Genomic DNA, 15,769 nt, shown 5'->3' with positions numbered 1-15,769 from the left:
GGCGGCGTAGGCTTTTTTTGGGGGTGGTACAGTGCGTGCCTGTGTGCAGGTTTGGGTGTCTGATTTTCAAAGAGAAAAATCCCATGGGATGGGAGACCCCTCCTCCCCACCCCTCCACCTTCTTATTTTTTGCAGGACACTCGAGTGAGGGGCGCGGTGGCTTTGCAAAATGCCGAGTCTTCCCCCACAGTCGGAAGGAGCCGGGCGCAGGTGTTACAGGCTAGCTGCGAGGCTCCTGCCTCTCTAAAGGCACGTCAGGCCTTCCCCAGAAAGTGTTTGTTGATGGTAGCTGACAGGTATTGATGTAGCTGCAGATCAAAAGTGTCAGGAAAGCAAATCTTGGAAAAGTTAACTTCATCTCCTGCTCTTAGTTGGCTGTGGGAGCTCAGACCTCTGGAAATAAGTTCCTGCTCAGTTTTTTTTTTGTAGTTCAAATTCCTGGCGTTTCAGATGTTAATTTTTAGGTGTTCTTTGAATTTTGTACGTTACTGTAAATTAAATCATCTCAACCAAATGCCTCAATTTAAAGATACTCTGATATTGAAATAAGGGAAGACGACTAGATTAGGCGTGCTATCTTGTTGCCTTCAAATACAGAGGCCATGACTGATAAATATTGTAGTTCCTTTAGCTAGTGCTGACTGCAGCACTAATTAAATGTGGAGCTTATGCGATATATTGGTGTATTAAATTGGATTAGCAGATTTGCTGTATGGTAATGTGCTGCTCCTATTTTGGGGGATGGATGGGAAGGAAAACTAACATCAAGGTGCATCTTAAATCCTCAGGGTTTGAAGAGAGTGGAATAAATTACTGTTAAACCTGTTGTAGTGTTTCGTATTAAAAATGTTTTCCTCAATTACCTGAACATATATGTGCGATGAGCCTAAAATAGATAATAGTACACAAGAACCAATGAATTGTACAAATCACACAGCATATGGTAAGGATTTCTAACTTATATTGACAGTAGCTACATTTTCCAAGGAAGTGTTCAATTTATGCATTTGTGTATCTGCTCAATGAGCTTTATAAAACATGGGATTAGTAATATCATTAGTATGAAAGCCTAAAACACTTGTGTAGATTGGATGCTTTACTAAAAATGAATAAATACATTGCCTCTGATTGGTACATTTGTAAGTGAGGTTTCTGGTAAATCTCTTCAATGTATGTTATATCCTCTAGGCTCTGTCCTGCACTGCTGTGATTAAAACAAACCATTCCTGTCATACTGATTTTGCATATACTTATTAGAAGAACTGACATGTGACAGCACTGCCTTCAAGATCTTCTATTTTTCTAAATTTTTTTAGGAAATATGGGAACTTCCATCATCAGGAGTTTTCAGTGCCATGAGGCTCTGTTTTGAAAGCACTTACATTTATTTTGATGTTAAGTTCTGATGTCCCTTGGAGTACAACAGAAAAATGCTTAAATTGATCACTTGGTTTACACCATATGTTTTAGCTTTTCTGATGTTCTCAGGCATTGAAATAAATAGTCTCTGTCGTAGCCAATAGCATGACAGTTTTGCTTTATGTGTCCTCATGATTAAAATACATGTGTATGCTTGTTGTCTTTCATATTATGTTTTCCATAAATGCTGAATAATTTTCTTCACTGAGGTGCTCAGGGATAGTGAAGGTTTTCCAAGTACTTCAGAGATTGGATGAAAGTACTATCCAAAGTGGATCCTTTTTAAAGTTATGCGGTCCTTTACATCATCTTTGATATCATGTACCTGATTATGAACATCCAGTCAGTGAGCAGAAAGCATATTCTGTAGTTAGAGATTGATCAGAACTCAAATTGTTAGTTGTGTAACCAGTTACCATGTGATTGTATTTAATACATTACACATTTGAACAGGAGATAAGCTTCAGAGTACAGAAAGCTGCTGAATTAAGTAGCGTTGTTTTCTGTGTCTGTATAGAGTATTTCACACACAGAGCAGTTTTTAGATTGTCCCCACAGCATTTGAGTCGCTTCCTGTTTCAGTAATATCTAAGTAATAAAAACTTAATCTTCTGGATCATGCTTGAGGCACTGCAGTTTCTGAACGTCTTTCTGGGATCCATCACCCAAACAAACAGGGATTTAATTCAAAGCATCCAAAGAGTCTCATTGAGTAGCAAATTCCAAGTCTTACAGGCATGACATTGACAGAAAAACTGTGGCCTTTCCTGTATCAATATATTTAAACTGCTATGTGTTTCTTCTAAGTAAAAGAAAGTGCTGCTTTCTTTGCTTAACTTTTTTACAAGAAAGAATGTAGTTCTTTGTAATTGTCTTAGACTAGGCACATTGATGAATAACATCCATGTAGGACTTCATAGCAGTTAAGTCCAGACATTGCTCATATTTTTTGGCTATTGTGGATACTGACAGCCTGAAATTTTTTTTTTTCTTTTTTGGTCCCTATGCAATATGGATAGATATTTTTTAAAAAATCGAATTCCTAGTTTTCTTGCCTGTAGGTATTATTGGAAAATCTGGAAAGAAATGTTGAACCTTGCTTGTGTTTTGTTGGAGCCAACCAACAGGACTCACAAATACTGAAAATTGATAGAAAGTGGGTAAAGGACTGGGATTTTTCCCTTTAAAACAACAGACTTCAACATTGGAGAATGACTAATGTTCTGGTAATGTATTGCAAACTTTTAGCAAATGTCACTTTCTGCTCTGATTTCCACTTTGCTTCTCTTAAGAGTCAAGCCTTAGCTTAGAATAATAGAATGACTTGAATTGAAAGAGACTTCAGGCAGTCATATAGTCCGACCTCCTACTCAAAGCAGTATTGGCATTGAATTCAGACCAGGTTGCTTAGGGCTTTGTGCAGTCAGAACTTGAAAACCTCTAAGGATGGTGATGGCATCAGCTCTCTGTTCCAATATTTGATTGTTCTTACGATGAAAATGTTTTCTGGTATGTCAGGTTCAAATTTCACATTGACTCATAACGGAGCCAAAATTGAAATTACAACAAAATTAGGGCAGCAATTAGGTTTGTATATTTTGCTTAATATGTATCATGCAAAAAGACAAATTAGTCCTAGGACTGGCTTAAAAAATACTTTTTTTTTTTAGAAAGTAATGTGTCTGTGTGTACTGTGCTGCATATCAAGACTGTTGCACAGTATAACTTCATTTGTGTATTTCACTTGTGTCTTGTCAAAAAACTGCTACAGTACCCAATCAGTTACTGCTTAATTTCAGATAATTTTTTTGTCCTCAGTTCAATGTCTGCCAGCACCAAATATTACTTGCAAAGATCACCTTGGCATAGAAAAAGTCTTTACGGGACATGAAGTTGGATTTTACAAGCCTATTGCATGTCGCAATGTGTAAGTACACCATTTTTTTTGGTAATAATTTGTCTTTGCTTTCACACTGAAGTTTTTCTAAAATAGTGTGATGTGTTGACAGAAGGAAAAAGAGAAGTAGGTAGAATTGGACATGTTGCCCAGTACTTAAACCTCTAATAAACACTGTAAGTAGTATAAGGATGCAGTGTGCATGTTTATAAGTAAATCTGTCTCAGCCATGGACACTTTTTTCTTTGTTTAGTTGTGTTTGTGTCTTTGCTTCACCTTAGTATTTTACCTTTGCTTTACTTAGTACTTTACCCTGGCAAAAATTTGCCCCAAATGCGAAGGCAGCATTTGACATATGCTTAAAAGCTGCACAGCTGCTGAAAGGAGCTGTCTGGGGACACCTCTCCATCCCTTTCCCTGATGTACCCCGCTGTATACTGAATCAGGGAACTGATCTGGGTTTGAACTAAATTGGATCAGTTTCTCAATTTGAGTCATAGTACAGTCGCTTCACATGCTTGTGCCAGCAGAAGGATGAGGGCAACTCAAGGATAAGGGAGAGTGGAGAAAGGAGGACTGGACTGGGCTGTGTTCTTCAGTGGCAATACAGGTTCTTGCCAGTTTAAAGTGTGCCAATAGCTTAAAATTTAGCTGCAGCTTAAGTTGTAGCATGGATGAATACTGGGGGAGTTTAAGTCTCTTTCCAGTTCTCTTCTAGAGGAACTGTTCTCAATTTTTAAGCAACCTTTGTATTTAATCAAGTCCTCTGTGTCTTTTAAGAGCCCGTTTCTGAAACATGAAAACGATGGACGTAGTTTTTCTACAGCGTATTGTGAGCAATGGAGAGCTCTGGATACCAATAAATGTTCCAACTGGCCAGTGCTAATGATCAGCGAACACCTGTCAGTACCATTTGTTTCTCCTTTTTGTGGGATTCACGCAGGAGCCTTTTTCTTTTGTCCTGCTGGAATCTTTGGAAATTAAAACTCCAGTAATATTCGCTGGGTATTCCATATCACACTAGTGGGCAAATAACTCTGATATGATACTTACAGCTCAATAATTTGCCTAACTCAGAAGTACAGCTCTGCCTCTTAGCTTGGTAAACATTTTCCCTGTATTTAGTCTTCTCAACAGTCAAAGCTCAGCAAATTGAAGAAAACATATTATTACATCTAATCAAATTTAAATGCTAGCAAACTAGACTTCAGTCACATTTTTGTCCAGAAACAATTGCGTTTCAGTCCCATCTGTGATGGGGACTGAGAATAAGATGAGCTATACTAGTTCAATAAAACTGCTTCTTCTCTGGAGTAGACAGTAATTCTTACATTTGGAGTTTTTTGTATACATACATTTTTGGTTTAATATATTTTCTAGAAACATTTTTTAAATGTAGTTTTTCTTTACATTTATTAATTAAAAAAACAAATCTATGTAGGCAGAAAAATGTCATCCTTCTTATGATTTCTATTACTTGATCATGACCATTATTTATGATGAAATAATCAATGGTTACACTACCAAAAGAACTTGCTGTGGCTTTTCCAGTCCCATGACTGCTAGTATGGCAGAAGGGGAAGAGGACACTTTGTGGGCTTGCCGAAAACTGCAGTAAAATACAACTGTGAATGTAGAAAGACTTACACAAGCACGCCCTTGATAAAGCCCAAAGCCAGTTAAAATGGCAGCAAGATTAATATTACCATCCTTCATATGTACACTTGTTTAAAAAGTTATCTAATCACTTACTGTTATATGGGCCTTTTATAAGGCATTTTGAATGTTACCTAACCGTTAGAAACATTGTTTTGAGCAGGAATCTCCAGCTTGATATTACAACAATAGGCCTGCCCTTTGTATTGCTTCTTGGAGATTTTCCAGCATCTGATCTGAGTTTTGATGGAAACTGTAACTGTCTTCTGGCAGAAATAATTGCACATCGTTTAACCAGAAAATTCATTTGAGAAGGCATCTTCCCATGCAGGATTGCCCTAGCATGGGGACAACAGGTTAATCTCTATCCCTAGCATTTAGAAGGAGCAAATCAGCAAGTTGTCCTTAGCCTAAACTGTAATTTAACAACAGTCCAGATAACAGTTCTGGGATTCAGTTATTTTAGAGCAAGACCAGGAGATGTGGTATGTTTGTGTAAGTGGATGTGTTCAAGTTGCTCCTAGTATTAGTTCAAGGAAAAGCTTGTAAGTGCTGATAAGGTTGCTCCAGCAAAGAAGTACTGGGAGTCAGGATTGCTTTGGTTTTGTTTTAAATTAATGTTTTGGAAGTAGATTTTTTGCCAAATTCTAGAATTCCCCAGATTGGCGCTCTGTCATGTATTTGGCTCAATATGGGCAGGCCCTGATTCTGCAGACTTGAAATGTCCATTGCTCAAGTATTGTCATTCCAGGCAAGGAATCCATCAAATGGTAGTCTGTGAAATTCATGAAGTTGAGTGTGGACAGGTCTTTGAGCAGTGCTAAGAGACCCTGAAAGAGCTCAGAAACCACTGTGACCTACAGCAGTACCTGCATATTATCAACTGATGTGGGACAGCTGGAAGAACAAGTTTTTAACATAGCAGCTGGAAGAAACGTGTGCAGAAAAACAAAGATTGGATGAGGCTGAGAAGCAAGAAAAAATTCAGAAGAGCAACTGAAAAGAAATTGCATCTTTTACCCAATTGTAGGCATTCTTCTAGGTGCCTGGGATGTGTTATTTTCCTACTTGTTGGTTTAGTCTTCAGTGCATGGCTTTATCTGTAAGAGTGAGTAAGGCAAAGGAAATACAAGAGTGGAAGCAGCCTTGTTAAAGTGTTAACGTGCTTCCACTTTATACTAGATTTCTTTTGCCCATCAGTTTGATGTTGGCTAGGTTGCAGACTGTTCTGCTTTTAAAAGCATCTCAATGCATAGGCAAGTGCTCAGTTTATTACTGGTTTTAATCAGGAGTATCTCAAATTCTGCTGTGTTCCCACCTTTTATGTAAGAGCTCTTTTTATGCTTCAGTGTCCTTGGAGGGTTGTTGACACTTTGTAGTTGATAAAGTGTCCTACAGTTTACCTCAACTTTTAAATAAAACCATTAGTGTTCTTTACAGTGGAAACAAGGCAGTTCTAAAGATGATAATTTACGTTACATTAGGTTCCAAGAACACCCAGTATGTTCTGTGTTGCTAATAAGTGCTAAGTAACAAATATTGAGGTAAGAGTCATGATTTAATCACTTAATGTTGCCACTAAGTTTTAAAGTCAGTAAGTCTAGATAATAAGCAAAAAGGTAGATCTTTATTTGGCATTGGAAGTGCTTAATAAAGGTGCTTGGACCTTTCTTAGCTACTGTCTTTGTGAAACTCTATGTTTTATTCAACTGTCAACCAAGGGTTTAATTTGGGCTTATTAAGTAATTGCTGGCACATAGTAGTGCCTGTATCAAAACAGTGAATTATTGAATATTTTTTGAGTTCTAATTACATTTGGGTTTGCTTCTCTTTTCAGAAGCTAGCCATTGGCCAATGCAGCAAAGGATGCAGGAAGTTCTAGTATTGATAGCCATATGTTTCTAGATCACTTATTAGTGTAAATTTCACATGAGCAATGACTGAAAGTTACGAGTGGTTAAGTGGCCACATCGCTCCAGCTGGTGGCAAGAATGGTGCCAATTAGTATAAATCACAAAAAGTCTGTTGTATCTGTGTATTTTGTATGACTAACCATGGGATGCTTAACTTCAGGGTACCTCTCTACCGCTGTACCTCTTTGTACCATCAACAGTTCTTTTCATTTGAGAGTCTGTGCCTTTAGAGTGTAGTAAATGGATACATGATTTACCCTTTTTGTTGAAACCTTCCTGCAGCTTCTTCAACTGGTGGCCATGGTTCATTTCTCCTTCAGATCTCATTGCAATTACTGTCTCTGCTGACATCTCACCTGTCTATCCTGTTCCTTTCGATTTGGCTGCATGTGAGACTAATGCCTACAGACAGTATGCATACACCTCCTAGCTTTCTAGGGTTGTCTCAGTAGGGCTGAACTGTTAGGAAGTGCTCTGTAAAACTGGGAATCTTATCAGAAACTGAATTGTGTCTCTCTTGACAAGAAATCATAATTTAGTTTCAGAATCATCTGTATTCTGGAAGAGTATACTTGAGTTGCAGCAGCTGAGGTTGCATTATGGAGGTTGCCTACCCAGTTTAAAAGTTTAATGTTATCAGTTCTGTGTCCGTTAATTGAAGATAAACAACAAGTTTGTTGTTTGGGTTTTTTGAAACTGAAGCAGCAGGCAAATGAGTTGCTATTTCAATTCTCAAAAGTACGAGTAAATATATTTTGTAGTCATTGTCTACATTATTCATTTCTTTTGGCAGAAATGGCTACTCCTACAAAGTGGCAGTGGCTCTGTCCTTATTTCTTGGATGGTTGGGAGCAGATAGATTTTATCTAGGCTATCCTGCATTAGGTAAGTTTATTTGTTATTTTTTCTTTGAGGTAAAGCTTATTGTTATGACCAAGTTGTATATGTATACTTATTATTTTGAGTAATGAAGGCTGACAGTCATAGTTTTAATATTTACAACTATAGAATCCTTACTTTATTGTCAAGTAAGATAAAATTCTCTATTATCCTTAGCCTGCTATTCTGTTGGAGTGAGTGGTGACAAATGCATATATAGTTGTCCAACAGATAAAATCCTAATAAGCAAACATAATTATTGCTATTCATAGTTTTGCTTTAGGTTTGCTTTGATTGGTGTTTACCACAGCATTCTTTGGGAGGTAGTGAAACAGAAGTGGTTTTGACTCATGTGCCAGCTATTTAAATGATGCTCGATTTTACCAGGAAAATAATGGACAAACTTTACTGTAAACCTAGTATTTTGGGATATGGAATTTATTTTGGCAAATGCATACTTTCAAGATAGCTCATAGTATTAACAACAGTTCTGCAGAAGCTGGGACCTTTAATAAAGACCTACATCTGGTTAGCGTTTTTAGGACCTGATTCCCAGGGTGATGGTGTCATTTGCTTTTAAATAATGGAAGTACCTTAGTATGTTAGAACTATCACTGACTTTATTTCTGAGCTGGACAAATGGAGTAAATTTAAGTCTAGATAGCATGGATCAATGAATTGGAAAAAGCTATACATGTTACTGTCACTTTAGGTAGGAATTTTGAGTTTCTGTCCATTAAGTGCAAACCCTTGTTTCTTTAATAACATTATATGTCCTTCTCGATAATATTGTGTTAGCATCTGTGCCTTTTTTTACCGTGAGATTCTATAATTAGCACTTACTTTGTCTCTCCGTTTCACAAAAAGATATGTTTTTGGAAGCAGTCAATGAGATGCACCTTTTTGTTATACCATTGGGTTTGGAATAATAATTTGCAGTAATTTGTAATATATTGTAGTCATATAGATTTATAACTCATCCATTCTTACATAGAAGTTCTTTATAGTTCATGCTTGTTAACCCTACTGGAATATACTGTAGCCAGTAACCAAAGTTAAAAGACTTAAAATTAAACTCTTCCAAAGTCAAGTTTTCAAGCTTTTGAAAGGTAAAGAAGACAAAACCAAAAAGGTAAAAGTAGAAAAGAAAAAAAGAATAAAAATCAATAAATTGCATTCCTTGGCAATGGTTGATTGGGGATTTTTTAGGTCATCCATGCCTTGGCAAAAAAATGGTAAAGAAAGGTAATAGCATTGAAATACTTTTTGCAAGCGTAGTGAAGACTGTAAATGCTCTTTGGTTTCTTTTTTTCCTTCTCTTTTGCTTAAAGAGAGCACAAATACAAACAAGATATTGAATATGGAGAAACAGGAAGGCAACCTCTCCCTCTCCCCCACACTCTGAACTAAACTATAAGTTATTACTGCGTAAGAGCACTATTTTTTCCCTCCATGCATTAGAGCCATTTATTTTCTCAGTGTGATCTGCTTTGGGGAGGGAAGTGAGGAGGAAGAAAAAAATCCACTTTACCCTGCACTCCAGAAACATATGCCAGGTTCAGAAACAGTTCTCTACATCCAGTAACATAATGGAGCCACCAGTTCCTCAAGTAAACTGGAGCTGCTGCTGGAACCAGCAATGGTAAGAGAACTGCTGGGTTCCTAAAGTGCCAACTGGCAGTGAGGTTCAGGACCAGACCTTGAGAGGAGATGGTATAAGGAGCGTCACAAATAAGTATCTTAAATGGTGACTGCATTTGATGCAGGCAATAACAAAGTAAACTGTTCACCAGAGTTTGACATTATTTAATTGTCTAAACTGTTGTTTCCTAAGACTAACATTTCTTTAGCTGTCTGTTTCCCTTATGTTTTGCTACACTACTGCTAGTACTGGTACCCAGGCTGACTATGTCTGGCTGCTGCAAGTCTCATGCATCAGCCACTGGGAGCAAGTTGTTTTAAAAAATTATGCACTTTTTGCACATTTAAGTGGTATCACTTGTAATATGCACATAAGCTTTTCCTCTAATCAGCTGAAAGCCTGTCCTGCTACTACTCTTTCATCTTTGTGGTCATTATTTGCCCTGTTCTCTCAGACTACTGTATTGTTCCATGGAGAGATTATAAACTGTCTCCGTGGAGTTTATAAATCAGGCTAGTTTCATCTTGTCAACTATGGGAGCTATATCCAGACAGTGGGATGCTCTTCCTGCAGCATGCATGCAGTTACTCCCCCACTCTCCTCCACATGCAGCCTCATAAACAGGGCATGGGGGAGAGGAGGTGGTATGCAGGACAGATTGCCGCTTCTGAGAGGCGGGGAGCGCAGAGGAGGAGGTGGAGGTCAGGAGACCTTCAGGTGTTTGACCTAGAGCAGGCTCGCTCTTTGGAAAACAGTTGTGTGGTTTTACTGGCAGGTATTACGCAGCATAGCACAACTTGCGGCTATGGGAAGAGGTGCTCTGGGATGCCACGCTGGGTGATGCTATCAGCGTGCTTTCTCTCTTGCCTCAGAAGTGTGCTGGCCCCTGTAAGCAGAGTAAGGATCTGCTTTTTATCGGGGAACTGTGTTTTCCCTGTACAGCATAGCCTACAACTGACTTAAATGCAGCAGATACACGTTTCTCTTCATACTGTCTATACCTGGGTAAGGAGCCAAACGTCTTCATGATGAGGATCTCATTCTCAAAATAACCTAGATGTTTGCCTAGCTCAGCTGAAGTATTACAGTATAGATAGTACTCATTGTATTATATTCATTGTATAAGAAACTACTGATATTTAAAAAAAAAAAAAAGATTTAAAGACAGTCTCCTTCTTCTGAAGGCATTTTCCAAATAAAGTCAGCCTTGCATGGCAAGTTCCAATGAAACATTTATCTGTTAGTTGCTATTCCCATGTATTTTCTATTAATCTTTCATTTATTCATACAAAAAATAACATTTCTGAATAGTGGTTAAAAAGAAGTGTTTATATGTGTGTGTGTATATATTCAAAATAAATTCCCATTTCAGCAAAAATATAAAAATGATGCAAAGGATTGTTCTCCAAAGTAGCATGTTCTGAAAATAAATCAGTATGTGCTGCAACTCTTGAGATGGTAGAAAGTCTCTTTCTATTCATAAGTAAATTTTGCAGCTCAAGTTGGGATTTTTTTCTGGCTGTGCCTCAGTCAAAGAAAGGAAAATTTCCAGTAACTTGGTTATCAACTTTTGCCTTTCCTTTTCTAAGAATATTTATCTGTTAAAAAAAAAATTGTTTAATATCTTTGAAGTGTATGCAGGATGTAGAAATATGAATATACAGTTTGTTTTTTTCCCCTGATAATTAAAGATCTTTAACTTCAGGTCTGTTTCTGTATGTGTGGGGAGTTTTGGTTTTTTGGTTTTGTTTTTTTCGTGGGATGGGGAGAGAGTTGTGATGTGATTGCCGCCAGAAACCTGTGAACTTCATAGTGACTGGCTTAAAGCTACAGTTAAATTTTATTTTCCTTTTTTAGGTTTGTTAAAGTTCTGCACTGTAGGATTTTGTGGAATTGGTAGCCTAATTGATTTCATACTTATTTCAATGCAGGTAAGTCAGGGCTCTCAAAGCCTTTTCAGGAAAAAAATCTGTGTTTGTTAAAGCTCTGATTTGATTGCTAATTCTTTGTTAGCATTTTAGCCTTAAGAACCTTTGTGTATTGAAAAATAAAGGCATTTATTTTAGCTCTGTTTGTAGATTGATGTTGTAGAATATGGATACAAAATATCATGTATTTGTTGTTTGAATTAAAAATTAGGTTAGCTACCTATGAATAGTCGTAGTGAAAAGCTTGGAAGCTGTAACACCATAAATTCACTTTGTCAGAACCTATGAGCTCTTTATGCGACACAGAGTGTTGAACTTTGCATGAGATATTCTGCTGTTTCCAAAATCCTGAAGTTTGGTGTTTGCGTATGCTTCATACCAATGGAGCCCATCATCTGGAGTGTCCATGCAGTGTGCAGGAGAGAAGACATTGCCACTTTTTTTTTCTGCCTCTCCTCCAAATACAAGTCCCATATCACCTGAGAGCTGTGACTGTAGGATTCATCATGGTTAAATCCCCAGCTGGGGTGACATCTTGTGACATCATAAAATTTCCAAGTTGTCTTATTCTGCAGTGCATCCATTTAGCATGAATTACAAATTGCCTATGATGAACTTAAAATGCATTGTGGATATAGAAATTGTTTTTATGGGTTTATAGAAAAATATTTTTAAAGTATATATCTTTGTATACAAGTCTTTTAAAGTATATGCATTCTCAAATTCCTTTCTGTGCTATCACAGTGATTTTGCCTCAGATTACTTACAGATACAGTTGAGAGTATCTTTCATCTCTCCTTATTCATCTCCCTGGTGACTCCACATTAAATTAGCATTTCCAGAACAAAAAAGCCATGATCTTCTCTCCTTCTCTCCATTCCTTACCTGTGCAGTATTTCAAAGATACTTGTCATCAACCTAATTCTCTCCTGCCTACCCTCCTTTGTTCAAGAAAAGTGGTTTGGAACCCACTCATTTGTTAGCCTGATTTTGTGACTCAAATCCTCATTGGCTTAACCTAGTACCAGCGCCTGGCTGTGTAATTTGGTTGATTAGAAGCCCTAGGGAAATGTTCCTTCTGAGACAGTGCTCACTAAAATAGTTAAACTACAGCATAACTTCAAAATAAATCTAGTTTCTGTTTGACTAATTAAGCATGACTAATTTTATGATGGGAAAATTAGCAGTAATTGAGACATGAGCACAAAGTGTATATTTCACATCATATTGCAAAGTCTTGGTTCTTCTTCTCTTGTAGATCGTTGGACCTTCCGATGGCTCTAGTTACATTATAGATTACTATGGAGCAAGGCTTACGCGGCTCACTATTACCAATGCAACATTCAGGAAAATGCAGACCTATCCTTAACCCTGGCAGTAAGTGTCACAAACGCGTAGGTGCATTTTATTTTTACAGGTGGATCCAGTTGTCCACTGAACTTGCTGATGACTTACTAATTAGCTTCATCAGAGCTGAATATTAAATATACATCGAACAAAGATGATAAAATATGAAAATTCCTCAAGTGAATCAGTACGTCAAAGGCGCCAAGTTTCTTTGTGACTGCTCTATTTCTGTGAGCACATAGTTTTTTGCTAAGTGGTACTGTTTGTGAAATGTGCAGACTTTCACAGTTTGCACTGATGTTGTTCTGTGTCTGTAAGTATAATTTAAAGTGCTGTTATAGAGGGGTGGAGAAAGAGTTGTTCAGAATGACTTATGCTGGTCTTTAGTCCATTGAAATTGATGAGAGTTTTAGCATGGATGGGCCAGGATTACACTTGGGGTCTGTTTTCATAACTATATGTAGCAGTTTGTAAATGAACTTAAATATCCCAAGCCACAGAAACTGCCTTTCTTTCTCCCCTGTTAGTTAAAATCCAGATGGCCCTAAGTCTTGTGCTGGTGTATCCTGTGAAATTCCATTAATTTAAATAATCATTTCTGTAAAGCTTAAAGACAAATTTTTGGCCAAGTTGCAAAATTTGGTCATTGCTGGTCAACAGTAGAAATACGGATGCATAAAAAATAGAACTGTAGATGACACATCAGAAAAAGGAGGGTGGATGTTGGGGTGCCCTGAGGTTAGAATAGGAATGAATAATTTTGCTTATTTTGATTTTTTTTTTCCTCCCTTGCAACCATCCACAGTGAAATACATACCTTCTTTTTCTGAAAAGAAATTGGTGTTTGTGTTTTACAGCTGCAGAATGTCAAAAAAGTGAATTCTTTGTATTAAGAAAGCCCTTAAAAAGTTCTTATTTTAGATCAGTTGTGTTTCAGTGAAATAAATTCTGTGTCCTTCAAAGCTGTTTGACCAAAGCCTTTAGGACAACAAATATTTACCTAGATGTTCCTTGAAAGAAAAGTGTATACATACAGAGACAGAAAATATGTCAACAGAATCTTCATGTTATTTGACCAATTTTAAGCATTCCTTTCACCTTTCAGTGAAAACTGGCAGTAACTGAGTGAGAGTGAGAGATCTGCGTGATACAAACTTCAGTGTAGATTTTCTCAAAAATCTGCACTATATTGTCTTTCAGATGAAACTTTCAGAATGTTACTAATGTGTCCACAAACGGTATTTTTAAGGGAATTACAAAAGATGACATTCCTAAATTGATTTTTAAAAGTGCAGTTTGTGGTTTTCAGTCTCTCTTAAACCTACATTAAGACTGGTGCACAGAAAGCTATGTAAAGAAATCCTGCTTTTTTCCAAATCAGCGTAACCTGACATAACAGATAATGAGAATAAACCACAAAGAGTAGTTTGTGCTTAACATTAATCCTTTCCTTCATGCAAGAAAGGTGTAGTTTTGGAATACTTGCTAACATGCGTTTTACTTGTGGGTTGAGAGAGACAAGAACACTCTTAGCTTTGTACACTTGCCCGGTATTTGTTGCATCTCACTTTTGTCTCTCTTTCACTGGATTCTCGTTGTGCATGTCAGTTTTGTTTCCTGAAACGCTTTCAAAAGCAGACAGGAGGTGGATGGAAAATAAATGCTTGAATCAAATAAAATCTCATGGCTAAGATCATCCTGTGACTTGTCTGCTTATTGTTTTTTAACCCTGAGGCTGATAATATAGCTGTGAAAATAGGAAGTTACCATGGACTTTATAATAACAAGAAATAGCCTTGGTCTCATCACCCAAGATTTCATTCTAAAATGTATCTCCATGTGTACAAGTAGCAGAGGGCTTGACTTAATGACTTCAGCGTCCATCTTGTGCTTTGTTATCCGTAAAAGAACATCAAAGCTATTTTGTGTGAATCAGATGAAAATGTGATTAGTTATAAGGTCTATCCGATAGTTTGTTAATCCCAGAAACCAAGTAGCCAGCAGAGAGAAAGATTTGTTGTTCCAGGTTGCAGTGTTTCTGTAGAAACAGAAGATGTGTGTTAACCAATCCAGGAAATAAAAGCTGCTATGGGCTTCTTTCATCCTAATGCCCTCTGGTTTGTGATACCAGTGCACGCTCTTCTCGGGGCTGCACTGCTTTGTCGTAGCAGTCAGAATGAACCACGGGTGACCAGACAAAGCAATATTTTGAGCCTTAGCAAAATTTTCTTTCTCTTCTCTTTAGATGGTACTCCACTTGATCCTCTATCTTGTACTAACAGCTTTCTAATACTTTCGCAACCCTTTCCTTTGTCTGTAAAGCCTTTTAGAAATTAGTGCCACTGATGTAACCTTTGGAACTTGAATTGGATACTGTTCTGCATCTGAACACACATACCTGCTTTTTAGTGCGTAGCTGAAGGTTAGAGAGGGTTAACTGAGTAAGCAGATAGTACTGCAGGGCCAGTAGAGAGTTAGTGAGGTCTTTGTTTTCATCTCATAATTGTCAGATATGGCATGTTTACCATAAGGGCTGTGAAAAGTGTGATGCAAGATGTAAAGCTGTCCCACTGTGTTAATAATAAATTGGCTACAGTAATATTTATCAAAATTCTGTCCTACGATGGTTTTCTGTGTTGCTGCCTGCTTTAGCTTTCTCCTGTCAATCAAGTTGTCCATCCTAGTGTTTCTGTAGTTCTGATTGCTCTGACTGCACTGGAATAATCTTCTCTCTGGATTGTTTTCCCAAAAACAGTTGCAAAGCAATAAAAATAATTAAGACAATGTACTATGTCATCCTCCTGCCTCGTTCCCCAATAAAATGATATCTGCTGGCCTTGCAGATATTCAGGAATCCTTTCAACATTCCAACGAGACAGGGAAGTTATTATTCTGTATCTGTAAAAATAAAGAACATAAAAAGTAAAGGCCAGAGTTTAAAAAAAGAATTTGAAGTGCCTAGCCTTTAAAAACCTGTGTAAAGCTATTTGCTGAAGATGCTGCAGATCCATGCCAGGAGTTAAATCCAAATCTTCCCGAAGTACCAGTGCAGTTCAGTTGTTGCAAAAATGACTCCATAAACATGTCC

General features: G+C 37.4%; 1 protein-coding gene across 2 annotated transcripts in view; it reads left to right on the top strand.

The window, feature by feature from the left end:
* Nucleotides 1-873: 873 nt before the first annotated feature.
* TM2D1 (TM2 domain containing 1) overlaps nt 874-15,769 on the top strand; it is an 18,543-nt gene continuing 3,647 nt past the window's right edge. Inside the window, exons 1-5 of one of the 2 annotated variants that reach the window (XM_010290191.1) lie at nt 874-943; nt 3,238-3,346; nt 7,679-7,770; nt 11,264-11,337; nt 12,593-12,711. In XM_010290191.1, coding sequence (XP_010288493.1) covers nt 874-943; nt 3,238-3,346; nt 7,679-7,770; nt 11,264-11,337; nt 12,593-12,703 — 456 coding nt within the window. In that variant the 3' untranslated portion in view covers nt 12,704-12,711. Of the gene's footprint in view, nt 944-3,237; nt 3,347-7,678; nt 7,771-11,263; nt 11,338-12,592; nt 13,037-15,769 lie in introns of those variants that run through there. The other variant, XM_010290190.1, reaches the window with a different exon arrangement.

Source organism: Phaethon lepturus, unplaced genomic scaffold, assembly GCF_000687285.1.
Source record: "Phaethon lepturus isolate BGI_N335 unplaced genomic scaffold, ASM68728v1 scaffold45336, whole genome shotgun sequence".
Classification (NCBI taxonomy): Eukaryota; Metazoa; Chordata; class Aves; order Phaethontiformes; family Phaethontidae; genus Phaethon; species Phaethon lepturus.
Note: the sequence above shows the minus strand (reverse complement) of the source record. Positions and strands in the feature narration are given on the sequence as shown.